We start from the raw sequence: 27622 nt of genomic DNA on the forward strand, positions 1-27622 counted from the left end.
CTCGATGCGTTCTGTTCACAGGGCCCACAGTCAGGCAGCCTGGTCCACAGAAATATTTATTATTGGGCGAATATAGGTTGCAGCGTGAAAGCAACATACGAGAAGCTTGAAGATGACTTGTTTTTATATCCTTGGCAAGTGATTTTACCAATCGCGATACCTCCTCGAGTTTTTCTGCAACGCACAAGATATGGTATGATTAGCAAGTTAATCGAAAGATCCGCAGACACAGAAAGACAAGAGGGAACTAGTAAAAAAGAAGACAAAGGAAGAGAGAAATAGCTTTTAGAATCGCATACCCTTCCCCTCTAATTCGCGAATTTCCATTTTGAAACTGGAGACCCAGGAAGTTCAACGGCAGATTGAGCTGAGGATAGGACAGTCAGCGCGATCGGGCAAGGGCAAAAATGAGTCGCTAAGCATGGGTTACCATCACTAACTGAGTATTGAGCGGATGGATCATCAAAAAGACGGAGCGGAATATTCTGTCCTGCCAGAGAAACGGAGGGAGAAAGACTGTGACGCAGGGACAGTGTGTTGATGTGCCTTGAACTCCAACAGCACTGACGTTTTGCTCCCAACTTCCTCGTGAGCCGAACTGGGCAGCCAAGGTTTTCTCCGCATTCAGGCAGGAAGTCTCCACAACCAAAAGGGCCGGGGTGGCCATGCTCCGTCCATGGATGCTTCACGCTGAGAGGGGCTTGTCATGTGCACGAGTACAAGTCTGTAACTAGTCGGCATGCGCTGGAGTATTCCGTCCATGTAAATAATCCTTTTGACGATAACTTAATAAGGATGGCGTGCATTGTCTCAGTAAACTCATCCATCCACCCGTCCAAAGATTTGTACTAATCCAATCTTGAACCCCAGCCACATTCTGGCCAAGTCGTGCTACAAGACCGTCTGACCCAATGGACATCCAGAGTGGTTTTGCATCTTCTTTGAGAAATAACTGAGCAACGGGTTTTCGGGCACGTTTTGCACAAGTAACAAGGTCTGCTAGCTTGTCAACTAGTTAAAAGGTTAGCTTTACAGCTCCTGACACTCCTGCTGTAAATTATTCTAATTGAATCTCAATCATCATATAGTTACTAGTAGATAGCAATCTCTGCCTACTTCAGGAGTAACGAGAAGGCTATTATTATTAGAGATGATTTGAGGAAAACTCCCTCTCCTACCCTCAAACCATCTCTTACTATATATAGTTCATCATCACTTCTGTTTGCAGTTGATGAATGCTTGATAATTACTTGTATTTTTCTTTATTGATATTGTTCTAAAATACTATATTCTCCAACAAAATATTGAATAAATTATATTGAATATTTTTAGATTTACTAGTATATAACAGATCATAGTGGGTGTGGTGGATACTCTTAAGAATGGGAAGCAAATGTAGCAAGTGATGGATGCTTGTTTATCTCAAGAAGAAATCTTTTCAACATATTCCTTGCAGTGTCTGATAAAAACGAATTTAGTTTGTTAGCAACAGAGTTACATTATCAAGAGTAAATATAATTAACCAGTTAATTAGTAGCACATATATAAATCAACCGTATCGGTTTATCTAGGCTGCAAATTTCTAAAAAGTATACAGTAGTTATGTTTAGGACAGAAGTGGCACATCTCTTTCATAAAATGCTTGAAAAATGATACAATCATATAAAATCTAATTCTCAAAACCAAAAAAAGGCACAGATACAGGATCACCACGAATGAGAATGTTGAAACTCTGCATATTGCAGAGGTAAGAACCTGGGAGATTGGCCGATCGAGTCAAAACGATGAATGGCAGCTCTGAAAAGGTAGAAAGAATCTTTTCATTCAACATGTTCTACTGAAGGGATTTCTGCAACTCTTAGACGATTGGGTGCATAAGGTTATTGGAAAACCGTGAGCTTAGTACTCAAGAGACGTTTTAATCGCGTCGAAGATTCCTAATAGGTATGCCATGTCAGGAAAATCCAACTTGGATAATGCCGTGGCTTTGCGGAAATAAATGGTACTTACTCGCAACGTCAGGCATATTGAACCGCTCGTAGATCAAGCCAGGGTGGATATCCCAACCAGTAACACGTTTTACAGGGGCCTCCAGGCTCAAAAAAGCGCCTTCCTGAATGGTGGCAGCCACTTCTGCACCAATACCAGCATTCAACATACTTTCATGGACAACAATTGCCCTTCCAGTTTTCCGGACACTCTCTAGGATTGTCGACCGGTCCCAAGGATAGAGGGTGCGGAGGTCAATCAGTTCGATGCTGACGCCTTTGAAAGCTTTTTCAGCCGCCTCAATTGCTGCCGAGCAGAGATAAAGTGGTTGACCATATGATATGACAGTCAAATCTTTCCCCGGCTTGATTACGTCTGCTTTGTCAAGAGGGAGAGTGTATGCTTCGGTCGGGACATGTTCCACTGCTGCACGATAGAGGATCTTAGGTTCCATGAATACTACAGGGTCATTGCATTCGAGAATGGAAGATAACAAAAGTCCCTTCGCTTGAGTGGGCGATCGAGGAATGATAACTCGTAGTCCTGGGATGTGGGTGAAAAGTGATTCTGGAGATTGAGAGTGGTACCTTCAAGTTTAAGTACGATGTTAGATGGTTGATCCGAAACTAGAATTGTAGGACGGAGGGTTTACTGTTACATACAAGGCACCATGCCCTACACCTCCGCAGGGCATTCGCACCACGAGGCCTCCAACATGGCTTCCCGTCGCTCCCTCTCTGTATCGAAATTTTGCAGCCTCGTTGACGAGTTGGTCAAATGCAGGATACACATAGTCCGCAAACTGAATCTCTGCCACTGGCTTCATCCCTTCAGCAGCAGCGCCAATTGCAAACCCTACAATTCCTTGCTCTGTCAAAGGAGTGTTGAATACCCTTTCCGACCCAAACTCAGTTTGTAGATCCACAGAGCAGCGGAACACTCCTCCAAAGGCGACATCTTCCCCAAACAAGAGGACCTGATCTGACGTTGAAAGAGCAGTCCGGAGGGCTGAATTGATAGACTGGTACAGGTTTATTCGTTTCGTCGCTCCGCTCTTTGGTAGTTCTACAGAGGAGGATATTGTGGACGGAGAATGGTGAAGGAGGGGGGTTGTGCCATAATTGATCGGCAAATTAAGATGTGCCGCAGGTGAGGGGACATGCGTTGAGTACAGACGGCACAATGAGTTCAGCAGCTGCTTTCGCACAGCTCTTCGGGACAATGTTGCCATTTTCTTGCAATATAGGTAGAGAATAAGTGAGGAGAGAAGATGGTCATCCTGGGATTCATAACAACTTAACCGTTTCCCGTATCCATCTCCCAGCTCGTTCAGCGAGCGGGTTTGGGATTCCCGTGACCATCGCCGAAGATAGCCGCGTTCACTCTTAACGCCAAGCCCGGGTTCTGTTGTGGCTTCTCGTGCCGCAATTTCCGGATAATTCATAATCCGTTATCTCGTGCTTTGACTTCGCGCCCCGGGGCTTAGCTGGACCTGTGCCATCAGTTGATGCTGAATGTCAACCACTTTCGTGCGCCGTTTCAAACTCGTTCAGAGTCCACAGTCCACTTATCATGGGTGTTACTGGCCTCTGGACGGTTGTCAAACCCTGTGCCAGGCCGATCAAGATAGAAACCTTGAATCGAAAGCGACTTGCTGTTGATGCATCAATATGGATATACCAATTTCTCAAGGCAGTTCGTGATAAGGAAGGAAACGCGCTTCGAAACGCGCATATTGTCGGCTTCTTCCAGCGAATCTGCAAGCTACTCTATTTTGGTATCAAACCTGTCTTCGTCTTTGACGGGGGTGCGCCGACTCTCAAGCGACAGACGATTATGTCTCGGAAACAAAGACGAGAAGGAAAAAGGGAAAATGCGGCCAAAACTGCTGGAAAAATTTTGGCCGTTCAAATCCAGAGAAAAGCTGAGGAAGAGATAGAAACACAAAGACGCATGAGAGCGAACAATCTTGAACCTGAAGAACCACTCCCGGACCATTTCGTGTATGTGGACGAGCTGAATATGACACCCGAAGAACGACAGAAAAACAGGCAGTTTCGCAAGCAGGATGCTTATCATCTTCCCGAGTTGGATGTTTCTCTTGCTGAGATGGGTGCTCCCAACGATCCTCGTATAATGTCACATGAAGAACTCGAGGAGTATGCACGTCAGTTCCATTCGGGGGAAGATATTAGCCTTTACGACTTTTCGAAGATCGACTTTAACAGTCCTTTTTTTGTCAATTTGCCTCCCAGTGATCGCTATAACATTTTGAATGCAGCTAGATTAAGAAGTAGGCTTCGAATGGGCTATTCGAAGGAACAGTTGGACAATATGTTTCCGGATCGGATGGCTTTCTCCAGATTCCAAATTGAACGCGTAAAGGAGCGGAATGATCTAACGCAGAGATTGATGCACCTTAGCGGTATGACTGATGATGACTCTTTATATGAGATAGGCAGTAACTCTAGAATTGCTGGTGAGAGAGGCAAGGAGTATGTTCTTGTGAAAAACAGTGGGGTAGAAGGAGGCTGGGCATTGGGAGTATTGGGAAACAAGGACGAAGGTCAACGTAACAAACCAATTGATGTTGAGGAGTATGGAGAACAACTACTATCCGATGACCACAATGCCTTGGAAAATGAGGATGAGGACTTTGAGGATGTTCCTATTGAGGGGCTTAACAGGCTGCCTAAGTTACCAGTGTTTGATAGAGGCGTCTTCGATAAGAAATTTGGCGAGCATTCCAGGAAAGTCACCCATCACCGAACGAAAGAAGTAGTTGACAAATCCCTCGACCAGACGAATTCAGAAAAAGATACACTTTTTGTTCCAGAAGAAGCTTCTCGAAGCACAATTGATCATGATACCCTTCATAAATACTCGAGATTCCAAGATACCTCTGACAACGACGATCTCCTCCGCGCAATGCAAATGTCCCTGGAAACAGACAACGATCAAGCCGTTCTTCAATTAGATGTGTCATCGTCGTCTGATAAAAATCAGGAAATTAGCAAGGTTGCGATTGGCGAGGAGGATGTTTCGGATATAGCTGATGACGAGGACATGAATTTCTTTGCTGCGTTGTCTAAGTCTAAAGCAATGAATATCAAGGCCAATGCTCCGATTTCGAATCCTTTCGACGGACCACTACCTTTTGAACCTTTGAAAATTCGCAAGCCAATCTCTTGGGACAAGGTTATCGATGTAGCTGGGTCCTCAGAGGAACCCACATCGAATGGCCAGAGGATACCACAGGCTCTCCCGCCATGGTTCGACATAAAACTCACAGAGAAAACACTTCTAAACCAAGACCCCGGCAATGAGGTTGATGGGGTTGATCCAACTAGTGATGCAAGACGATGTGATGATACTCCTAAGGAGGGCGAAATGATCAACTTTAACGTGGGTGTTGCTCGGGGGATTGAGATAAACGAGCTTGAAACTGCAGGCAGAGATAACCAAGCGCATCGCGTTCCGATTCAGTCGAATACTTCCAATTGCAGAACCTGCCATACACCAGTCTTTAGCCGCGAACCACTTGCAAACACGTTTTCATCAACCCAGGAGCATATGGAACCAGAGGGTATAGTTGAACAAGAGGCTGATAATCGCGGCTCCGTCGAGAATAATGGGGAAGCTTACGAGTGGGAACCCACATACCGCAAGGGCGTACAGAACGAGAAATCCAATTCCAAAATGAAAACACAAGAAGCAATTTTGCCTCCAAGCCCAGATTTTGAGGATGCCGAAATCTACTGTCCTTCTGAGGCACTACAGACAGCACCTCATATGTACAATTCCTCAGATGACACATCCCGACTCCACAATTTTACGCAATATGACCACGATAGTGATGACTTTTCAGATCCTGAGGATGACGAATTAATACACCAACTTCAGAAAGAAGCTGAAGAGCATGCGCGATTTGCATCAACTCTCAACTCGAAAAGTCAGGCTGAAAATTCATTCAATTATGAGCAGGAATTGAAGCAGCTTCGTTCCCAGCAAAAGAAAGCTCAGCGAGACGCCGATGAAGTTTCACATATTATGGTTTCAGAATGTCAAGAATTGCTCAGACTTTTCGGCCTTCCTTACATCACTGCTCCAATGGAGGCTGAAGCGCAATGCGCGGAATTGTTGTCCTTGGGATTGGTGGATGGCGTCGTGACTGACGATAGCGATATTTTCCTCTTTGGTGGCACTCGTGTTTACAAGAACATGTTCAACCAAGCCAAGTTTGTGGAATGTTATATTAGCAACGACCTTGAAAAGGAATACAATCTGGATCGAAATAAGCTTATTCAGTTTGCTCATCTGCTGGGCAGTGACTATACTGAAGGGATACCTGGAGTGGGTCCTGTTAGCGCCCTGGAAATCCTCACTGAATTTCCAACGTTGGAAGATTTTAGGGATTGGTGGTCTCAAGTGCAAATGGGGGCCAAACTCCCGGAAGACAGCCACTCCATTTTTCGAAAAAAATTCAAGAAGAATGTCACGAAGTTATTTTTACCTCCGGGGTTTCCGGACAAACGCGTCGATACTGCATATCTCGAACCTAAGGTGGATTCCGATCCTTCAGCCTTCCAATGGGGCGTACCTGATCTCAATGCTCTACGCCAGTTCCTAATGTCCACTATTGGATGGAGTCAAGAGAGGACCGATGAGGTGCTTGTTCCTGTTATTCGTGATATGAACCGCAGAGAACAGGAGGGCACTCAATCGAATATCACCAACTTCTTTCAAGGGCCTCAGGGAGCGGGTGCGTTTGCTCCACATCGACGACCTGATGGGAAGAGCAGGATGGAGAAGGCGTTCAGTCGGTTAAGACACCAGGCTCAAACGAAGCAGCGGGGCAGTGGGCCCGTTCTGGATGAAGATAAAGCGCCCAATCCCTCTGGTTCTAATCCTTCAACGAATCGCAAGTCCGGCAAAAGATCTCCAGATAATGGTTACCCTACATCGAATGATCGTGAAATTACAGGAGATAATAAAAGTGACACAGCCCACAAAACGTCAAAGAAGCAAAAAACAACAACGAAACGACAACGATGAGATATTACTTGGATGATTTTGGTAATCTTGGTCGACAAATTTATATGAATATGCCAGCATATTTTATTTTATCTATTTTAATTGTCCCATTGGTGGTACACCTGAAATTAGGTTAATGAGCTTGTACGCCATGACTCAAACTTTATTGATGCATATGGAAAGAGGGACATGGTAAGAAATGTAGATGGATATACAGTTGAACGCTGGCCGGCCAAAACCCGAATGTGGCTCTAGTGTTACACTGGATGCGAGATCACGCACATGCCGCCAAAGCAAACATTCATTAGTTTATATCACACCAATTCCTCCAAAATTGATTGATGAGCCAATCATTCTTGGAAAGCTGCCAGTTCCGGACAATTCCACCTATCTCCAAGTCAGCGTTCTAGGTCCGACTTAGTACAAGAGAACTAAGTTACACCTACGTGAGGAACTTCCCACTCAAATCTCGCGGAGCATCAAGCACCAGCTTCGCAATGACATGTCCGGGTTGCTCCGGTTTGAGCAACTTGCCTTCTCTATGGGCATCAAGGAACCTCTTCCCTTGCACGGGTCCCAAAACGTCAATGTGCTGCGCTCGCAGTTCCTCTTGCATTTTCGTGTCAACCATCCCTGGCCGAATGGAGATGGATGTGATATCTGGCTCTTCCAGTGCCATGGTCATGTTGAGGTGGTTCAGAGCCGCCTTGCTGGAGCCGTATAATCCCCAGCCAGTTGTTGCTGATGTAGCAGCACCGGATGATGTGAAAACCACTTTTCCACGAGTTTTGCGCAAGTGTGGAATTGCAGCTTTTAGCTATGTATTGATAGTCAGCGAATAAACAATGCACAAGTTTTGAAAATTTCCACGGTGTTGTAAATAATTCTACGCCCGGACCACATCTCAACACACACAAGGGATAAATAAAATGAAAAATAAAAATAACCACAAACTAAAAGGAATTAGGAATAAAAATACTCACAAACCCTAGCACACTGAGGAAATTAACTTCAATCCCATCTCTCCACTCGCTCAACTCACAATCTACCAACCGCCTGACAGGCCCCAACGTTCCATGATTCAGGACCAGTCCGTCCAGCCTTCCAAACTGTTTCAAGGCTACCTCTACCGCCTGCTCAGGCAGTGACAGTAATGATGGGGAAGAATAATAGGACGTAGCAAAGTCGCCAGTGAGAATCTCCACACGGTTAGGACCGTATTGCTCCTGTAGCTGCTGGAGGGGTTGCCGTGAACGGGCAAGGAGGATCAGATTGTGGGAGGCAGGGAGGCGGAGGAGGTAGTGGGCGACGGCAAGGCCAATGCCTCGAGAGGAACCTGTAATTATTATGGTTTTTGATGACATTTTTTTTATATCAAGTGGTTTTTTTATATCAAGTGGCTTTTGTGTTCTAAGGGTGCATCTTGTACTTAAATAATGGAGGGGCAAGTTTGCTCTTGCCCACCTATGGTAAGTAAGTCAAAGGTAAAATCCCGTTTCGTCCCCAACCAATTTAGTGTTATTCCCTCCATGCCTATGTAAGGGCTACTTTGCCCACTGCACCCAGTTTCATACTTAAAGTGCTCTACCCGCTAGCTATAGGTAGGGTTATTGTTATTACTACTATGGATATCTGAACGCCAAACCTCGTAGAGAATATTATTTTCTATGTCGAAATGTACGTTGGTGTCAGAGGGACACACAGGGATGCGGTAAATTTCCATTATCAAGATATCGACCTTTCTGTTGGCACATCGAAAGTATATACAGTATGGAGGTGCGGAAAATAAGTCCTTGTACATGCCAGGAATATAAATGGAAGTTCTCAATACAAAGAGCTCACTCAAATAAGTATACAGTCCTCATTGCAGAAGTTTTGGGCCTTGTGGTATAACTTTACAGCCAGTTATTACCCGCTACCTTATTGTTTCTAGCCCGTGGAGAGACTTAGTTTCTGTTGAGGGGATTGGATTGGGTGATTCGTACCCTCTATACCACCACGGCGCTGGTGGTGATTGAGCTCTTTTGCCCTAGAGGCCTAATAGTTTCCACCCCCCTGTACATGTTCAACAAATTCCCCTTCCATCTTGGCGATAGCCATTTCCACTCTGCGCGGCCTTGACGTCCAAACATACTAGTATAATTGAAAAATGGGTTTTACATGTTCTACAGCGTAATGTGATCTACTTGCTTCTCACAGTTAGCTTTGCAATCTCTCTTCTTTCCAATCTTCTCATCTATATTACCAATTGAATTTCTATCATCATATAACGCAATCACTGTCTCCTACCCATGAATCGTTTCTTGAGGGGAGAGATTGCCAGATGATTATGGAGATTCAGGTGGTACAATAGTAGAGATGATTTGAGGGCACTACAACATAGCAATCTCTCACTCCCACACCAGTACTTGAATCATCTTCTACTACACATCCCGCAATTATTCATTGATGTTATGCTATAATCGTGCCGCGCGCACCCACACCTGATGTGGGTGCGCCACACTGTAATGATAAAAACAGCGTAATGATAAAAATATCAACTTCTTCATTAATCAATCTTCAAATATTAATATATCATCACCATCAAGACCAATAAGATGGATGATATTGAAAAACATATTCAAAATGTTATTGAAGTTTATAATGACAATCAAAAACAAAAAAACCTATCTCTGATGCACAAATTCAACATTCCTTATCAACATTTTTGAGTGAGAATCAATGGAAAGAAAACATGCAATGCAAAGATTGCACTGAATAAGAAGTTTAGCAAGAGTCAGAAGAATGTATTGAAAGAGTGAATAGTTTATATAAACAAAAATAATTAGTTACTCATCAATTATAAAGTAGATTCAAAATAATATAAATGTCACACCCTTGGTTGTGCCAAGGCCCCGTGACGGCTCCACACGGCCCATCGCTTCCCCTCGGATAATCCCATCTATCCCATGACGTCACGCAGGTGTCCGAACCGGTTTCCAACCACCCTATGACATCATTCGGATGCAATAGAAGAGGATCCGATTGATGGGATATGAGAAACCTGTTTCTATACGGGGTCAGTAGATTCCTTCTGGCAGATTCAATGCAGCGCCACTGCGGAGTTGCTTCGGCTACCCTCGCTCATAGAGTGAGGGGAGGATGGCTGCCCGTTGTCTATATAGAATAGCTAGATGCTGGCTCTCTATTCCAGGAGCCAGCGATTCGTCTTTTATCTTTTGACAATAAGATACCAGAGTTACCACTGTCCCCATACAATATTCTTAGTGTGCCGAGTACCTCTGGTAGTTCAGTATTTGTATAGTATTCTACGAGTTCGCGGTTCAAGCGAGATAATCAAGCCCACCCATAAGGCTTCCCATTATATACCATCCTCCTCTGTGCCGCTGCCGAGTAGCAACCGCCTCGGCGCCGTCACATTACAATAAATCTCATTTTCAAATATTATTAAATTGATTTTTCAATCTTTTCATCTGTGATCAGCAAGATGTGAATCTATCAATATATAAAAAATTTGAATGAATATAAAAGAGTGAAGCAGAAGACAATGAATCTGAAAAAAATTGATATAAAAAATATTAATTACATTAAAATGTGATTTGATTATTTGAAAATCTTATTTTAAAAGTACACATTTCAAATCTGTGATATTTACAACTTTGATGAGATTGATTTTCAAAAAGGTCAAGAATGTGAAGAATAAGTTATTACTATTTTTAAAAATTTGAATTCAATTATAATTTCATATTCTCAAGAATTGATCACTATGATTGAGTGTATTTCAGCAAATGATGAAATATTGAATCTTTTCATCATTATAAAATTCAAAACTTATTTCAAAGATTGATATACACAAAACAATCTACTGAGTGGATATACAATTACAATGTCAAATACTGACTATATTAATGATGAGATTGACTTTATTTAAATTCAGTATTTTAATAAAATTATTAAAAAACATTAATAAAACAATCATTAATTACTGTTTCTTGATAATTATGACTTTCATTTCACTGAAGAATTTCTGCAATACTGCAATCTTCACAAGATTATTTTATATGAATTTTCTTCACATTCAACTCATATACTACAACTGCTAGATGGGGTGTCATTTCAATAATATAAATATTATCATTCAAAAATTGTTAATTAAATTGTTTGATATGAATATGGGTAATATAAAAAACATTAGTTCTTACAAAATCTAATTGACATTTGTAAAAAGATCTTTCAACTCTTTATTATTCAAATTGATTTTGTGAGTTGTGGTATCATTTCTTTCAATTTACCATTTATATTTAATAAGTTAAATTTTAAGATTTCTGATTGTTTTGAACTGTGAATATATGAAGAAAATAACTTTTTTTCTTCTCAATCAAACTGCTCAATTACTGCCTCTTCACAACTATCCTCTTCAAAGACAATTGAGAAGCTATAATATTATATTTAAATAATAAAAAAAACAATACAAAATATGAAGAATATATTCAATTTCAAATCATCTCATCTGAGCAATCAATTGCATAAGATTTTCCAAGGCAGTCTTATACAAATGAAATTCAATGTTATAAAAAAATGTAAAATTGAGAATTACTATTTTGCAATCAAATACTATAGCATTAAAAATACACTGTAATAGGCGCAACGGAGATATCTATATTAGGAAATAGATACGTGGCGATAGATACGTGGCGATAGATACGTGGCGATGGCAATATTATCTATATAATGCTCGCTGATATCCGTGGATTTGAGGAGATCAGCGATTAGCTTTGAACAATAGAGATTGCTACCTTCTTAATATCCTTTGTGCGTACTTCACACTACTCTTGTAATTACTCTTGTAGCCCATCTCTTACAATTCTAATCGCTCTAAACCTTATTTGAGTGGTCCGTTGTTACGCACACCTACAACAAAACACGCAACGTTAGTTAAAACACGCAACTTAAAACACGCAAGATGGTTTCGACACGCGCAAGATCCCTTGGGAACCAACCCGAATCCTCTACCACCTCCGACGACCACAATGCCCGATTGCAACAGTTAAACGATCAAATCCGTGAACGAGAGCAACAGTTAGCTATTCTGCACGCGCAACAACGCCTCAACGAGTTGGAAGCACAGATTCGCGAAGATACTTTTATCGAGTCCCGACCAACCCCGGATATCGCCGCAGAACCGCCGCAAAATCGACCCGTAGACAATATGGATGATGATAACGAAACACCGCCGAGATTGGAGATTAAGGATTACTATCGAGGAAAGAATATGTTAGAATTTAAGGACTATAAAGATCGCATGTTGACTCTCTTTGCACGCCACCGTCGATATTATCGAAAAGAAGAACGCAAGATAAACGACGCCAAACTCTACCTTGATGCCCACGTTAAGCAGAAGTGGTTGAATTTTGTATCAGCATACGAGAGACGCGGAGGAGCAACACCGTTAACATTCGACGATATGCTATCACACCTAGAGATGCAAATTAACGACCCGCAGAATCAGCGTCGATTGGCGAGCCAAAGATTCCAAGATGCTAAGCAACAGGAGTGGCAATCGATACGCGACTTTTCTAAATATCTCGAAGATTGGGAGCATTACTTACCCCCATACAGCGAGGAACAGAGAATGGATAACCTGCGTAGTAAGGCATTGAAGGTGCTACGCACCGAACTCGACCGTCGAAATCAAGAACCCCAGAACTACGAAGAGTTGCTTCGAACTCTACAGACTCTCGAGGAAAATATGCCGGAGCGACGACGCGCCATTCGCAAAGGCAGACCTGCGATATTCGTAGGGAATCAGCGTCGTTCTGATAAATCTAGCAACCGCCGGAATAAAAGGAAACGAGAGGAACAGACGAGTTTAACTGAACAAACCAAGAAGGATAAATATAATTGGATGAAGGAGTGCTCACACTGCCATAAGAAGGGGCATGTCGCAAACGATTGTTGGATGTTATACCCCGAAAAGCGCAACCAAGTCCGACAAGCAAAAAACTAGCAATCCCAATCGTAGGAGCAGCTGCTGCATTGGGAATACAGACGACTAGGCTGCGAGATAAACACTTATTGGCAATGAACACCTGGATGTTGACAGAAGTGGGATGGTCAATGGCGTGGACGTTAGTAGATTCTGGCGCGGATGCAAACTTCGTGTCCCATGCTTGGGCATCGAAATATTTCTCGAAGTCAGAAGGTAAACCGAAAGTAGTGGAAGCAGTTGATAATCATAGGGTTAAATCATATGGACAACGAAAAGCTGCAATGAAGATTATCGATGATGAACATGTCCTCCGGGAAGGATTCCACCATTTCGAAGAAGCCGACATCAGTGGATACGATGTAATTCTGGGTATGCCATGGTTGCAAGCTGCGAACCCCGACATTGACTGGGTGCGAAGATGCTGGACCTATAGGAAAGCGTCAAATATCAGCCACGTGCACCTAGATACCGCTAAGGAATTTGCAACTTTAATGGACAACAGCAACATTATATTCGCCGCCTTTCCATTGCGAGCTGCGCACGCAGCGACTGAGCCAAATATCCCGGATGATTATAAGGATTATCTTGATGTATTCCGAGAAGATATACCTGACGCGGAGCACGCACCCCACGATCATGCCATAGATCTCAAACCTGGCAAGGAACCACCGTACCGACCGATATATAACCTGTCACCTCAAGAACTCTCCGTCCTCCGAGAATATATTGATAAGGCATTAGAGAAGAATTGGATACGCCCGTCCAAGAGCCCAGCCGGTGCGCCAGTATTATTCGCACCGAAGAAAGACGGAACCCTGCGTCTTTGCGTAGATTATCGAGGGTTGAACGAAATAACAGTCAAGAATCGGTATCCGCTGCCCCTGATAAGTGAAATACTCGATAGATTAGCAGGTGCCAAAATATACACGCAATTGGATCTTAGGGACGCGTATCATAGAATCCGCATACGAGCGGGGGATGAATGGAAAACGGCATTTCGAACACGATACGGACACTTTGAGTATCTGGTTTTACCCTTTGGGCTAACCAACGCCCCTGCGACTTTCCAATCTTATATCAACAAGGCCCTCAGTGATATTTTGGACGTATATTGCGTAGCTTATCTTGACGATATCGTAATCTATTCGAATACGCTTGACGAACACGTCGCCCATGTTAAGAATGTGCTGGAACGTTTAAGGCGATGGAGACTATATGTGAAACTTAGTAAGTGTACGTTCCATGCAACAGAAATTGGATTTCTGGGTTTTGTGATTACCACGCAGGGCATCACTGTCGAAAAACGCCGCGTCGATACGATCCTAGATTGGCCTGAACCGCGAACAATAAACGAGCTGCAAACATTCCTAGGATTCGCCAACTTCTACCGACGATTCATATACAAGTTCTCGATAATAACGGCACCCTGACTGAGTTGCTAAAAGGATACGAAACAAAAAAGGGGAAGAACAACGCACCTGTCCAACTGAACGAGAACTGCAAGCACGCAATACTGCAGTTAAAAGAATGCTTTACAGAAGCACCGTTGTTAGTTCATTTTGATCCGCAGCGAAAACTCCGTATAGAAACGGACGGATCTGGCGTTGCAATCGCCGCAGTAATATCGCAATTAATGGATGATGGTCACTGGCACCCGATCGCGTTTTGGTCCAGAAAACTCACAGAAGCAGAAAGACGTTATCAAACATATGATTTAGAAATGTTGCCGATTGTAGAAGCTTTCAGGCAATGGCGCCACTACCTACATGGTAGCAGGCACCCAATAGTTGTTTTATCTGACCATGCCAACCTCCGGCGCTTCATGACGACGAAGCAGCTAAATGGGCGTCAGATTCGTTGGATGCAAATGCTCTCAGCGTTCGATTTTGAAATTGAGCACCATCCTGGGAAAAATAATCCCGCAGATGCACCAAGTCGTCGCTCAGATTATATAAAACACGCAGCTCCCTTGACGGGGCTCCCTACCCTGCAAGAGAAGCTGCGTAAGGGGATCTTTAAGTCACTAAAGACAAAAGAAAACACAAAGTTAGACCAATGTGTCAAGATGGTGCGAAAAAATCTGCAAGTTAAAGAAAATTGTTGGGCGAAGGGGCCCGTAGTCATCGATGACAACAAACCCTGCAGGATAAAGAACGCACCTGCAGATGAGAACGAAGTCGCCGGCGTTACGGGGTTAGACCTAGGGACCCTGGTGCCACGGATTCTAGCCGTTAAGGTATTTGAGTCCGAGACAGCCTATCGCGAAGAGGTAGCTGAATCTATTGTCGAACTCTTGCTGCAGGTTCAGAATAGGGACGCTGGCACGTCTGAACTTCGCAGAAGACTAGAGGTGGGTGACGCTAGCGTAGGTGATCGTTCGACCTGGGCAGTAGACAAAGATGGCCTGCTCAGGAAAGATGGTAAAGTCTACGTACCGCAAGACAAGGCCGTAAGGCATGAAATAATGAAAATGAACCACGATGATCCCCAAGGTGGCCATTTTGGACGTGACAAAACCATCGAAGCGATCAAACGCAAGTACTCGGGGCATGGTATGAGCGATGAGATTGCAGAATATGTGAGGACCTGCGATGTTTGCCGACGCGTCAAGATACCGCGGCATAAGCCGTACGGGTTGCTACAACCACATCCAGTGCCAGATAAGAAATGGCATACAATCAGTATGGACTTTATTGAAGGCCTACCAGATAATAAGAAGGGAAGTCAAACTTATAATGCTATTGTCATATTTGTTGATTTGTTCACTAAATGGGCCGTAATTGTACCCACATCTTCAAGCTAGATGCGGAAAGACTCGCGGACATTATTGTATGGAAACTTGCGAAAAACTTTGGCCTACCTGCGAACATTATTAGCGACCGAGATTCATTAATAAACAGCAAGTTCTGGTCAACATTATGTTACTTACTCCATGTCCGACGAAAATTATCAACAGCCTTCCATCCGCAAACCGACGGCCAAACGGAACGATTGAACCAGGTGATTGAACATTATCTTCGCACATATTGCAGCTACCAGCAGGATAACTGGATAGAGTGGATTCCCCTGGCGCAATGGGCATATAATAACGCCTTCCACGCATCGATAACGATGATCGGCCGACCAACTGAACTTCGTATAGACGTGGAACCCCCAAGCACGGGCGCGTCAAAGTCGGCGATAGAACAAGTGGAACGGATGAAGCAAGCGGAAAACAGGATTCGAGAATGCCTAGAAGCTGCCAAAGCAGCTGAGAAAAAGTATTATGATCAGCGCCATATACCAAAAAGCTTTAAGATAGGGGACTGGGTAATGCTGCGTGCAAAAAATATATCCACCTTGCGACCTTCACCCAAACTAGATCATCGATTTTTGGGTCCCTTCCAAATAATTGATATACGCGGTACGCAGGCGTACAAACTGAAGCTTACGCCACAATATAAAGGAATTCATCCCGTGTTCCACGTTTCCCTTCTCGAACCGTATCACGCGCGCGACGGACAGATCCCACAGGCAGAACCGATAATTATAGACGCGCAGGAGGAATGGGAAGTTGAAGCTATATTGGATAAACGTCAGTACCGTGGTCAAACGCAATATCTTGTTAAATGGAAGGATTGCACAGACGCGGATAATTCTTGGGAACCTGAAGAAAATTTGGTGAACAGCCAGGAGCACTTGGAACAGTTTAATAAAACCTATCAGGAGCCAGTCAGTAAACGAAAACGAAGAAGGCGACGATGACTGCTGGATATACTTATTCCGCCCAGGGATTAAAAAACAGATCCGCCTCAGCTTGGCCAGTGTCATTTGAGGAATTGTCACCAAGGCAGACCTGCTTATTACCCCGGATTTCCTCAACTGGCGAAGCACGACGTTTCAACGATGACTTGGGAGCTGCGACCGGCGATGTAGCCACCGGGATCTCACCAATCACTGTTTCAGCCGGGGCCTCAGGGGAACCATTTCGTTGAGCCCCACGGATCTTCGCTGCGAAGAACTTAACTGCAGCTGTCACAGCGCCCTGTAAAACGTTAACGTTCGAAGCGTCTGCACCAGCGACAATTAAATCCTCAGCTGCATTGATAGCTGCCTGGGCCAACTCAACGGCGTCTGCTGGCACCAAACACGAGTTATTTTATATCCTGCAAAACATATATAGAACAATGACTTACCGGAACGCAAACGTGCTTCGTCACCGAGCAGTGCTTGCATTTCTTGCGTCGACCCTCAGCAGGCTCACAGTGATGGCGGGGAGACGTTGTTAAATGTCGAATACAACGACAGCAATATGCTGCTGCGTTCCTTTCTAACACTTCAACGGGACCGTCCGCTTCCTCATCTTCGCCAGCGTTATCGGATAACTCAAGTAACGCACCAAGATCCTTGCCCAGTATTCGATATATGGCAGGCGTGACAGCGTGTCCGCCCGTCGTTCACAAAGCAAGGGTATACTAGAGGGTTTTGCAACCTTTCCAGACAACCCAAGCAAATGCTCTCGATGGCATTCAGCATATCACCCTCCATAGGTTCTGAACCGGCAACGGAAGCAGCTGGTTCTGACATTCTATTACGACATTAATCAGTATCAAGAACCTTTTAAGAAGAGAGAAGAGGCAAGAAGCAGCAAGAAAAGAACAGATGTTGGTGGATAAAACCAATATTGCAATATCGATCAAAGAAGTTGCAGCAACACAAAATCCGACCCAAAATAGAAAACGCAACCACGCAACCAAAACTTCGAATGTCGCAATAAAAATCGCATGGGAAGATACAGCGTACTTTGCTTGATCAATTGGTGTATTCTTTTAAATAAATAAAAATCGTTGTTAGTGATGATGGTGATGATCTCGTTAGGATACGATTTGTGGTGTAAAGGTTAAAGGAAAGGGGTTCAGGGGTTGTGCCTAAATCATGATTGGACCGCGATAACACCGGAACTGGAACAACGTTTTCCCGAGTCAGCAACGCTTCGGAATTAACCCGAACAATTAATTCGGTCCTATCCTGCGAACTTTATACAATATCAACCACGCAGCACATATTACGAACTTCGCACAATAAGAAGCCCTGGGGACCAGGCCTTTGAAGAAGGGAGATAATTGTAATAGGCGCAACGGAGATATCTATATTAGGAAATAGATACGTGGCGATAGATACGTGGCGATGGCAATATTATCTATATAATGCTCGCTGATATCCGTGGATTTTAGGAGATCAGCGATTAGCTTTGAACAATAGAGATTGCTACCTTCTTAATATCCTTTGTGCGTACTTCACACTACTCTTGTAATTACTCTTGTAGCCCATCTCTTACATATATGTTGATTTAAACTCTGTTGTATAATTGAAGACAGACAATGACCACTGCTGTGAGAATTTGTTTATTGTCTCAGGGATTGTAATTATTATACAAAATATTTTCAGCAACACTCATCATTTTTATATCATTTTTCTAACACTATAACAATTCAATGTTAATTTGAGTTTCATATATATTAACTCTAACAATTCATTATATCTTTCACTATATTACATTTTTTTTTTTTTTTTTTTTTTTTTGAAGATCATAATTGATATATTGAGATGAATGTGCTTGCAAACCTTTCATCTATCTGCAACAATCTGATGATGATGTTGATGATGCTGTTGAAAATGAAGATGAATGTGACAGTTATAATCTGACTCTATGTATATGACATACATATCATCTTTTTCAATAAAATGATGTTGATGCTTCTCTTTTTTAGATTGAATGTCTGTTTCAGCAGTATTTAATTGATGTTTATATTAATATTGATGAATAATAATTGAATTGAATTTATACTCATTAATTAAAAATCTATGTTGATCAATATAGTGATCTATGTGATGTTATACAGACAGATGATATGAATTGTGAGCAGTTTGATTATTATATAATATTATCTACTTCTTATACAGACAATGAATGTTTTATGTATAAATTGTTTCAGAATTTTATAATAATTATCTTCAATTATAAACACTCAACTCTTTTCATTACATTTACAGCTAATTCTAAATGAAAAAAAATTATTCATAAATTACTTTTTGATCAGATTGCAGCAGACTGCTCAGATTTGATTGTATATATTTTTACAATAAAGGTTTTTTATTTTCTTGATGTTCTCAAATCTAAGCAGCTGCTTGAACTGATGTTGATCAGAGTATGAATAATTGAATATTAAAAATATGAATTGCTTCATATACATTTGTTGATCTGATTAAAGAACTCTGAGTAATTTTTATAGTCTGAAATAATTAATGAGATTATATCTGCAGAGCTGTCAAGCATTGCTGAGAATACAAGCAAATTGAATGAATTGATCTGTAAATTCATGATTTATAATTCATGTAATGCTGATGTGGTGAGCCTCTGCTATAAGAATGGCAGATGTATGAAACATTTTCTCAAGACTTTTCAGAGTGCTACAGCTGTTGATGGCTATTCTCTGTACAGACAGCAACATGATCCATGTGATTGTTTTTTATTGACAGCTGTAGATTACATGGAATTCACCTATATGAGTCACGTGCAGCCGTTGGATATCTCATTACGTTCACCCGAGGGATTAAACGGCGCGTTTTCAAGCTGGATAAGCGAGCGCAAGCGAGCGATTGCGGCTTGTACTAATCATTGCAAATTTTGTTGTATTTTGAAGTTGCTTTTGGGCGGAAAGTTATTGGAGAAATGTTGGTGAAGAGAAATTTTCTGGCCCCATAATGCCGATTGGCTAGGAAGCGCTCCAAGGGGTCTGCCAAATTTCGAGTCCTGAATAAAGGACGGATCCTCCACTCCGAGTACCCAGGCAGTCATATTTCAATTCCCCTTGTGTTGTTTCTTTCTCCTGAGTTCCAGCGTACATAGTAGGTCTCTCACGGCCGAGCGCATCAACTAGCCGTAAGCCCCGATCCTTACCCCATCCCGAGTTGAAACTTGCAAGTGACGTGGGGGTGAGAGTGCCGCTGAGTGGTGAGAGTTGCTTCATCCCGCTCTGGCTCTGGACGGAAGTTTCTCGGTGGTTCTTGTATTATCTGACATCATCACTAATTGGAATTTGGAAACGTGTTTCAAGGTTTGACAGCGCTATTACGTCATCCGGCCTCCGCCCTCGCCGAGGTTGTTGACAGCTGAATGCAATAAGAAAACGTGGAGAGATGGGATCTAACCAGTCTTACCTCAACTCTATCAACTTCAAAGTCTATCAAAAGCTCAGACAAACTAAACGTCCATTAACTACTATAACCGTACGGTCAAGAGAATTGAAAACTTCCCCCTCGCACAAACCTGTGAACATGCCGCTCGTCGTTCCCGACGTCAGCGATAATGAAAGGGCAAGCTGGGAGGCCAAGTTACTTGGCAAGAAGCTGACTGACTCAACATCAAACAATGTGGTGAGTTATCTTGCCTATATCATTACCCTTAACCTTCTGGGTCCGGTATATCTTTTTCTCATTCAATATCCTCTATAGTCGTTTGCAATGAAAGATTTGCCTGCGGTGCACCGTGTGATTAAGCCGGGCATGGCCATGACGATGGATTATAAGCCAGATAGGTGAGAACCCCGATTGCAATTGATTAGCTTTTATTTTTAGTTTTTTCTTTTTTTTTTTTTTTGGGCATAAACCCGTTATCCGTGCCGTTTCTTAGATTTTGTCTACTTTTAAACGAATATATTTCTACGGATATTTCTAGAACCCTTGCTGATTCTTCTTCTGCATAGGTTGAATGTGCACGTCGACGAAGATGGAACCGTCACTGGCGTGGTGTACGGCTAAGCAGGGATTTCTGTATAAACTGATGACTTTCAATTTCGGTATTGGTGTCAAGGAGGTTGATTTTTCTATTTTGAGCTGGGAATTGGGGAGCACTTTTCGGTTGATGGGATTTAAACAATTTTATGAATTATGTGAGATTACAGGGCCTGTTGTCTAAAAGAAGACTTTTCGAGACGAAATTCCACAAAAATCCTCTCTGGTTAATCGTGATTGTGTTTTCATTTTGTCGGATAATTGCTGCCATTGCATCGAGGACTTTTTAACTCGTTCTGTTCAGTCCACGGGCAGAAAAGTTTAGTTCATTTTCGTGTTGGCACGATTAACGCGTGCTACGCAAGGGAAATGCAACTGGTGGATTATCCCGTTCTTCTTTCCATGCTAAAACCTCACCGTTTCGTATCTTTATCCTGCCTTAGGATAGGTCCGGCTTCATTGGCATTCGCTCAGTGCACCACCGTCGCCCCATCCCTCTTTTGATACGGACTACATATTTGACGACAAGCATGTCAACCCTAATCCATATTGGTATTGTATTTAAGTCATGTATTTGGTAGGCCGTAACCACCGATTCTCCAACCATTTCACGAACAACCGCTGTAGACCTAAGTCCCCCTAGGAAGCTCACAAACAACCGATGTGGCCACGAAGTCTGTTTCACGGCGTATAAAAAAAGAAAATGATGGCAAGAGCAATGCCAGTCTTGCGAATTTCATTTTATTCCCTAGGGGATTGCTTAAAAAGACCAAAAATGGGATATTGTAATAGGTCATTGGAGCATCCCTGAGCCGCTCTCTGGTCAATTTCCATAAATACGCTACCTTCGCAGGGACAACTCCACCAAGTTGCTTCGATCTGAGAGAAGGTGTAATAGTTACAAACACCGGGGAAAACGCGTCACAATTCTCACTTCGTACCGTATTCAATTTTTCAAATAACAATGTGTTGTCCGTAACAACTTATACGCCGTTGAAAGCAATATGTGCCATTCTCCAGCTGTCCCTTGATTCATCGCAAAAATGCACAAGAAGCAACTCGCATCCTCTGAGCCTGAGAGAAAAGTTGAGATAGTTTTGAAGACGTTCTAAGTTAACGACGAAGACTGCACGTTATTGAGTGGTATATTTACATTGCCCAATATACAGAGTAAGGTGGAATTATGCCCCGTTGGCCCTATAAGCATTGCACAAATGAGGTTAAAGACGGCTGAGAAAAGAACTTCTACGAAGCCCTGGATTAGTACCATACGGCGGCCAGGGCAGGATTAGGTTTGTGTGAGAGTCACTAAACCGCTGAACGGGATTAACAACATCGCATTGCCCATTGGGGACGACGCGCTAAAATGGAGAGACTCTCTCGGGAACATCAATCATCTTCAGAACTGTAAGCACCCAATCCAAGCGTTGATGAGACGACATGTGGTACCGCGTCCTCCTTTGGTTCCCTGGAATGGTCTATAACTTTGGCACTTGTAGTTGTAGGTCTTCCGGACTTGTCGGTACTTTCGGGTTTCGCGGCATTCCGGGGCCTCACAGAAATATCAGGGTTTTGTAAGCTTTTGGACATCTCTGCTGAGTCCAAAGTCAATCGTGATTCCTTGCTAGCGGCAATTGAGCTGACACCTGCAGATGAGCTTTTCCTCAACTTGACGCCAGGGATCGCATCCTTCTCTTTGGCTCTTCTCCGTTTTCGACCACTAATGGTCCATTGTTCTTCATCTGCAGTTAACGTTGCCTCCCCACTGTTAAGGCCGCCGGAGCCGGTACCAATCAAAGCTCTCTCTGCTTCTTGACGTTGACGATGGAAAATCTCTAATTGCTCTCTAGTTTCTCGTTTCAAAGCTGCATCTTGGGCCCTAGTCGATTCGAGTATGGAATCCAGAAACTCCACCTCATCCTCATCGAGCGATCGAAACTGGTTTTTGAGCTTGATGGACTCCTCAAATGCCTCCTGTTTCGCAGCTGTGTTTGTCAAGAATCAGAATTAGCTTTAATTCCAGACATGCCTCTGAGAGAGCATGTTATTCACGGACCCTTATTTTGCTGCAGAATCTCATAGAGACTCTTCCCCTTGTCCTGCTGACTCTCTTCAACCTTGCGTCTCCGCTCCGCTTCGAGCTCTTGATGAGCCTTCAACCATTCATCGTCTCGCTCGGTGGGCTCCTCAATGGTACCTCCACTGACAAATCCAGAGGACATGTTATTTTAACGCTTCAAGGTATTCTACACCGGGCAGCCACGCTTAGGGGCAAATCTGCAATGTCCATGGTAGTGGGCGGATGATATTTAATCCGAAATCACAGTGATGCCTCGGTATGATGTTACCACTCTATATTAGGACTAGCGTCCCCGGCGCACCCGCAATTACATCAGGCAGACATCACTCCCCCCTTTGAGCTCAACTCACTGAACTGGAAGAAGTCTTCAGCGGCAGTCATGGCGCCATCAAGTGGCCATCAACTGCTCCCCAAAATCTGGCGGGTCGCTAGGTACAATTTCAATCCTTTTGTATTTGTTGGTTGCCCTTGTCCTAACTGTGCTGATTAGATTCGCCTTCGAAAAAGCAACCAGAGCCGTCAAGTCTAGAGTTACAGAACCAGTTGAACCTGCTCGTCTTGCTTACCAGCCTATATATTCTCGCATATCCCGTCGCCAGCCAGTCAATAGGATAGCTGCTATCCATCAGACGCAAAGTCGTTATTATTCCACTTCAAACGTCGCTGCTCGCTCTGTTAGACGCGCATTCCAAGCAACGAGAATTGGCGCAGCGGTTAACCGTCTGACTACACGAAGTCCCTTCGCATCGACCCTCCGACCCAATCTCACAGGTGGTACACTATGCCGAACTGCTGGCGGGTATGCACTCGGTGCGGGACGTCTTGGTGGCGCGAGATACTTCTCTAATGGCCCCGCGTGCCCAGCACAAGTTGTTCAAAATGTATCCGCTGGAGTTCGCGCCTTTTGGCTTTCGGGCCAGAGAGCCAGGTTTGATGGGGTAGATCAAAAAACTGGCCGGAAGCAGTACCGGACAGTAACGGTTCTCCAGGATGAGGCGGGTCGCAAAATGCAGGCAATCCCTCGAAACGCCCCTGGGTCTTACATTGATTTTAAACTGTCCCCAACTATCACTACATTTGCTCGCTTGGCATCCCTACAAAAGCCATCCGTTGCTGATACTATTGAGTCGGTTAACTTGAATACTGACAACTTGATGGACTTCCTTTCCATCGACTTCGCTCGTGCGTTGAAGGATTTTGCCGCAGTTTTGAATGATTTGAAGCGACTTGCGACGCTAGGGGACTTGCCGTTATCGCTCCACGATCAATCTACCTTACGGGTACGATTTCCCGGCTGCGATGTGGAATCTGTCGAACGCTTATGTGACGAAGTAGGCGTTCAAAGAGGCGTCATCCGCCAGGATGAGGATTTTGAGACACGAAATGGAACTGAAATGGCACTTTTGTTTCCATTTGCGCCCAGCCACGTAGAATCTGATTCAGAACTGTTTCCAGTTGCTAACTACCGCCATAAATCTCCCGACATGTTGAACTGGCGCCATATGATGCTTTCTGAGGAATTGACAGAATCCTCACCTGGTATAGCTTGCCAAGACTGTCATTTTTTGGGAAAGGACGAATATAATCCATGGACCTCTTCTCGAATATCGTCAGGGTACTCTAGCATGAGCATCAGCGAGTTAGGTGATCGCGCCCTTTTTCCCGACTTGGCAGAAACAGCGTCCCCTGCCGCTAATTTTTCTCACTACGGCGGTTTCCAAGGGATTTTCAACTTTATTGAAGAGTGTGATCGAGCACAAAAATAACCACCCACGGCTTCCGCAGTATTTTTTCATTTATTGTTTGTTTTGCTAGTTTTGCTATTTTTTCTGTCCAGAACTATTTTTCTATGAATACTAGTATTTTATACTAAAGAGTAAATATGCCATATATATCCAACACCTGAAATGAGAGTCTCCTGTTTGTAACTTTGATTCACATCAGTATTGGTTCCTCCTCGTGTAAAATCAAATATTTAACATCCTTCAGAGTGGCTGACACGTGGTAGTGTGTATAAACGCTCGTGTGCGTGGCCCCAAGTGCCCCGCCCTATATTTATGCAACTCGGAACTTCAGACCTTAAAAACATCGCACAACCTACCTACCAAAGCCCCCTTGAATCCACTTTCATAAGATCCCTGGGCGATTTCGTGGCCCATTTTCTTCACTACTATTTACTCATATCTTAACCAGCGGTATTACTTTCTATCCACTTCGCCGTCAGGTCGCTAACACCCTAAAGCACCTCTCTCGTCATATACCCACCGCTAAGGCCATTACCCACCGTTGGTAGGGATATCGGACACCCTTCTAAGAACAAACGAGACGGAGAGAGTGTGAGAGGAGAAAAAGACATGGAGGAATTCAATAGTGAGACTGAAAGCGACTACACAAGTTACTGGAGAGACTGGGTGAGTTTATGATCTCTTTTAACCTGATTATAAAAAGCTCATTTCGGTTTCACCCTCCTTGAAATCTCTGGTGTGATACCAGCGTTCTTTTTCCTGTGCTATCTGTTGCATGGACTGGCGAACTTAGATTGAGGTTTTTCGGGAGAGCGCAGTGCGGTTCTGTCTACACTTGCTGGATATATCGCATTGCTCTGCAACCAGATGGCGGCTAGCAGAAGTCCCATATGGCTACAATCGGTGTGCGGAAGATGAACAGTGGCGATAGAGACCAGTCGGAAGATGAGTCGTGCGATTTGATGTGATGCCCTTCGATGTGTGGCATGCGCATTTGGGAGAATATATGACTGGAATGTGCCTTTTGTCCCGCGAAGGGCGTCCAAGTTGGAATGTTCATTACTTCTTTTGTTAATAATATGGAGGGGAGAGCAATTATCACCGCCTCGTCGGACGGTGGACTCGGCTAACTCCTGTTCATTTCTATATCTACAGTTCATTTCATCACGAGGGAACGAATACTTTTGTGAGATCGACGAAGAGTACCTTACGGATCGATTTAACCTGACGGGCTTGAATAACGAAGTTCAGTATTATCAATATGCCCTCGATTTAGTGACGGATGTTTTCGACCTCGACGCAGATGATGACCTGCGAGAGCAAATCGAGAAATCAGCTCGACATCTCTATGGACTCGTTCACGCCCGATACATTGTCACAACACGAGGGTTAGCCAAAATGGTATATACACAGCTCAGTACTAACCCTGAGAGGTCACCAGGCTAAATGCTAACCGAAAGCCATTTATAGTTGGAAAAATACAAGAAAGCCGATTTTGGTAAATGTCCGCGAGTTCTCTGCAACCAACATCCCCTTCTCCCTATGGGCCTATCAGACCTACCAGGCGAGAAATCGGTCTCACTCTACTGCGCCAAATGCGAAGATATATATAATCCGAAATCATCCCGACACGCCTCTATCGACGGCGCATACTTCGGCTCATCATTTCACAGCATCCTCTTTCAAGTCTATCCTGCATTCCTCCCCGAAAAGTCCCTACGTCGATACGACCCGCGAGTCTTTGGATTCCGCGTTCACGCCAGTGCGGCGCTGTCAAGATGGCAAAATCGAAAACGAGATGAGATGAAGGTCCGACTACGGAAACACAAGTTGGAGAATCCCTTTGTGGAAGATAGGGAGTTTGAGGAAGATGAGGACGGTATCGCTGACTCGGGGATTGGGGAGCTTGATGGCAAGGTTCCCGCTGCCATCGCTGAAGGGGGGAGGGCTGTTCTTGACAAGGGACGAATGGATATTGGCGCTTGATGTAAACGAATGAGAGATTGATTGAGGGATCAGCCATTCTTAATGGAGGCGTTTGGGAGATTGAGGAAGGATTTGACTTGGAGGGATAGTCAATGCATTTCTAATTTGAGAGGGGGTTCTTTTTTTCGTTTTATTTCCGTTTTAAATAATAGGTGTGTGCTTCCAGCCAGGGCAACCTTTTCTTGTTCCATACAATTTTGTTAGGGCATCCCCGTATAGTTCTCATAATTTGGATCCTCTGTTTTGTTGCTGATTCACACTGCTCTTTTGCCTATCCTCCACAGGACTCCAGCTCTTTTCAATATCTCTCTACTTCTAGTTTTTGTTGATTGAATGGAAACGCTAATACCATGCCTCAGAAGCTTTGTATTCAAGACTGAGAGCGGAGTGTTGAAAAGTGGCTGGTTTTGACCCTGATCAATTTCAAACTCGGCAGTCAACGAGCTTGATTGCACAATAATACCTTATAAGTCATTCACCACGGGCTGCATGGGCATGTACATGAGTGTGCATACATTGGACCTCTTCATTCCACTTCCTATGAGACCGACACGGTCGATCACTTCGAGAACCTGCTTCAGTATAGTTGTGGCAGAATTATTGATACTTGGTATGAAAATAGAACCCTCTATAATGGCACTAAAATCATTCAACAAGATCCTACTAAGAATTAAAAGGCAAAATTGGCAAGAACTGGAGCAACGAGCCATGTTAGCTACCTCTCAGGATGCAGGGGATGCGGTCGTTTGAAGGACCAACGCCCCGGTCATCGGGTATATATGCTTTAGAAGTAGGTAGAGATGCATTATATATGCCGCCATCTTGCATGTGTATTGGGGGAAGGAAACATCATCCCCTTTTAGTGAGCTCTTGAACGTGCATGGCCAGGAAGACATCAACCGTGTCTTGGAAGAGGTGCCACAAGCGTCCTCGATGATTCGCGAAGCTGTATCTCTTGATCAGCTGCTCGATGTTTTTTTTTCAACGGTCATGAAAATGGCCAACATAACTTGCATCCCTGGTGTC

At 43.7% G+C, this 27622-nt stretch overlaps 11 protein-coding genes across 11 annotated transcripts in view; 6 read left to right on the forward strand and 5 right to left on the reverse strand.

The window, feature by feature from the left end:
- HCAG_03335 (predicted protein) overlaps positions 1-667 on the reverse strand; it is a gene marked incomplete at both ends in the record, with an annotated part of 2292 nt that extends 1625 nt beyond the window's left edge. Inside the window, 3 exons of the mRNA XM_001541188.1 lie at positions 100-174; positions 300-367; positions 569-667. Coding sequence (XP_001541238.1) covers positions 100-174; positions 300-367; positions 569-667 — 242 coding nt within the window. The remainder of the gene's footprint in view (positions 1-99; positions 175-299; positions 368-568) is intronic.
- Positions 668-1899: 1232 nt separating this feature from the next.
- HCAG_03336 (branched chain alpha-keto acid dehydrogenase E1 subunit beta) lies at positions 1900-3220 on the reverse strand (the record flags this gene model as incomplete). The annotated part of the gene is made up of 3 exons (XM_001541189.1): positions 1900-1937; positions 2011-2576; positions 2652-3220. 3 exons carry the CDS (start codon positions 3218-3220, stop codon positions 1900-1902), a joined length of 1173 nt encoding a protein of 390 aa, XP_001541239.1.
- A 341-nt stretch (positions 3221-3561) lies between these two features.
- Positions 3562-7044, forward strand: HCAG_03337 (hypothetical protein; the record flags this gene model as incomplete). The annotated part of the gene is made up of 3 exons (XM_001541190.1): positions 3562-4156; positions 4271-4414; positions 4448-7044. 3 exons carry the CDS (start codon positions 3562-3564, stop codon positions 7042-7044), a joined length of 3336 nt encoding a protein of 1111 aa, XP_001541240.1.
- A 329-nt stretch (positions 7045-7373) lies between these two features.
- HCAG_03338 (conserved hypothetical protein) lies at positions 7374-8746 on the reverse strand (the record flags this gene model as incomplete). Its single annotated transcript, XM_001541191.1, has 5 exons — positions 7374-7410; positions 7470-7840; positions 8007-8359; positions 8612-8618; positions 8726-8746. The coding sequence occupies 5 exons, from the start codon at positions 8744-8746 to the stop codon at positions 7374-7376; spliced, it is 789 nt and encodes a 262-aa protein (XP_001541241.1).
- A 3240-nt stretch (positions 8747-11986) lies between these two features.
- HCAG_03339 (predicted protein) lies at positions 11987-12683 on the forward strand (the record flags this gene model as incomplete). Its single annotated transcript, XM_001541192.1, has 2 exons — positions 11987-12533; positions 12673-12683. 2 exons carry the CDS (start codon positions 11987-11989, stop codon positions 12681-12683), a joined length of 558 nt encoding a protein of 185 aa, XP_001541242.1.
- Positions 12684-13293: 610 nt separating this feature from the next.
- Positions 13294-14442, forward strand: HCAG_03340 (hypothetical protein; the record flags this gene model as incomplete). The annotated part of the gene is made up of 2 exons (XM_001541193.1): positions 13294-14206; positions 14264-14442. 2 exons carry the CDS (start codon positions 13294-13296, stop codon positions 14440-14442), a joined length of 1092 nt encoding a protein of 363 aa, XP_001541243.1.
- A 635-nt stretch (positions 14443-15077) lies between these two features.
- Positions 15078-15815, forward strand: HCAG_03341 (predicted protein; the record flags this gene model as incomplete). Its single annotated transcript, XM_001541194.1, has 2 exons — positions 15078-15080; positions 15165-15815. The coding sequence occupies 2 exons, from the start codon at positions 15078-15080 to the stop codon at positions 15813-15815; spliced, it is 654 nt and encodes a 217-aa protein (XP_001541244.1).
- Positions 15816-16769: 954 nt separating this feature from the next.
- Positions 16770-17227, reverse strand: HCAG_03342 (predicted protein; the record flags this gene model as incomplete). Its single annotated transcript, XM_001541195.1, has 2 exons — positions 16770-17128; positions 17188-17227. The coding sequence occupies 2 exons, from the start codon at positions 17225-17227 to the stop codon at positions 16770-16772; spliced, it is 399 nt and encodes a 132-aa protein (XP_001541245.1).
- Positions 17228-20329: 3102 nt separating this feature from the next.
- On the forward strand, positions 20330-20812 carry HCAG_03343 (predicted protein; the record flags this gene model as incomplete). The annotated part of the gene is made up of 3 exons (XM_001541196.1): positions 20330-20428; positions 20507-20589; positions 20758-20812. The coding sequence occupies 3 exons, from the start codon at positions 20330-20332 to the stop codon at positions 20810-20812; spliced, it is 237 nt and encodes a 78-aa protein (XP_001541246.1).
- Positions 20813-22174: 1362 nt separating this feature from the next.
- HCAG_03344 (conserved hypothetical protein) lies at positions 22175-23007 on the reverse strand (the record flags this gene model as incomplete). The annotated part of the gene is made up of 2 exons (XM_001541197.1): positions 22175-22770; positions 22842-23007. 2 exons carry the CDS (start codon positions 23005-23007, stop codon positions 22175-22177), a joined length of 762 nt encoding a protein of 253 aa, XP_001541247.1.
- An 865-nt stretch (positions 23008-23872) lies between these two features.
- Positions 23873-26596, forward strand: HCAG_03345 (casein kinase II beta 2 subunit; the record flags this gene model as incomplete). The annotated part of the gene is made up of 5 exons (XM_001541198.1): positions 23873-24404; positions 24874-24904; positions 25108-25276; positions 25766-26011; positions 26081-26596. 5 exons carry the CDS (start codon positions 23873-23875, stop codon positions 26594-26596), a joined length of 1494 nt encoding a protein of 497 aa, XP_001541248.1.
- Positions 26597-27622: the final 1026 nt, after the last annotated feature.

The sequence above is a fragment of the Histoplasma capsulatum genome, genomic scaffold (genome assembly GCF_000149585.1).
Source record: "Histoplasma capsulatum NAm1 scaffold_3 genomic scaffold, whole genome shotgun sequence".
In the NCBI taxonomy this organism is placed as follows: domain Eukaryota; kingdom Fungi; phylum Ascomycota; class Eurotiomycetes; order Onygenales; family Ajellomycetaceae; genus Histoplasma; species Histoplasma mississippiense.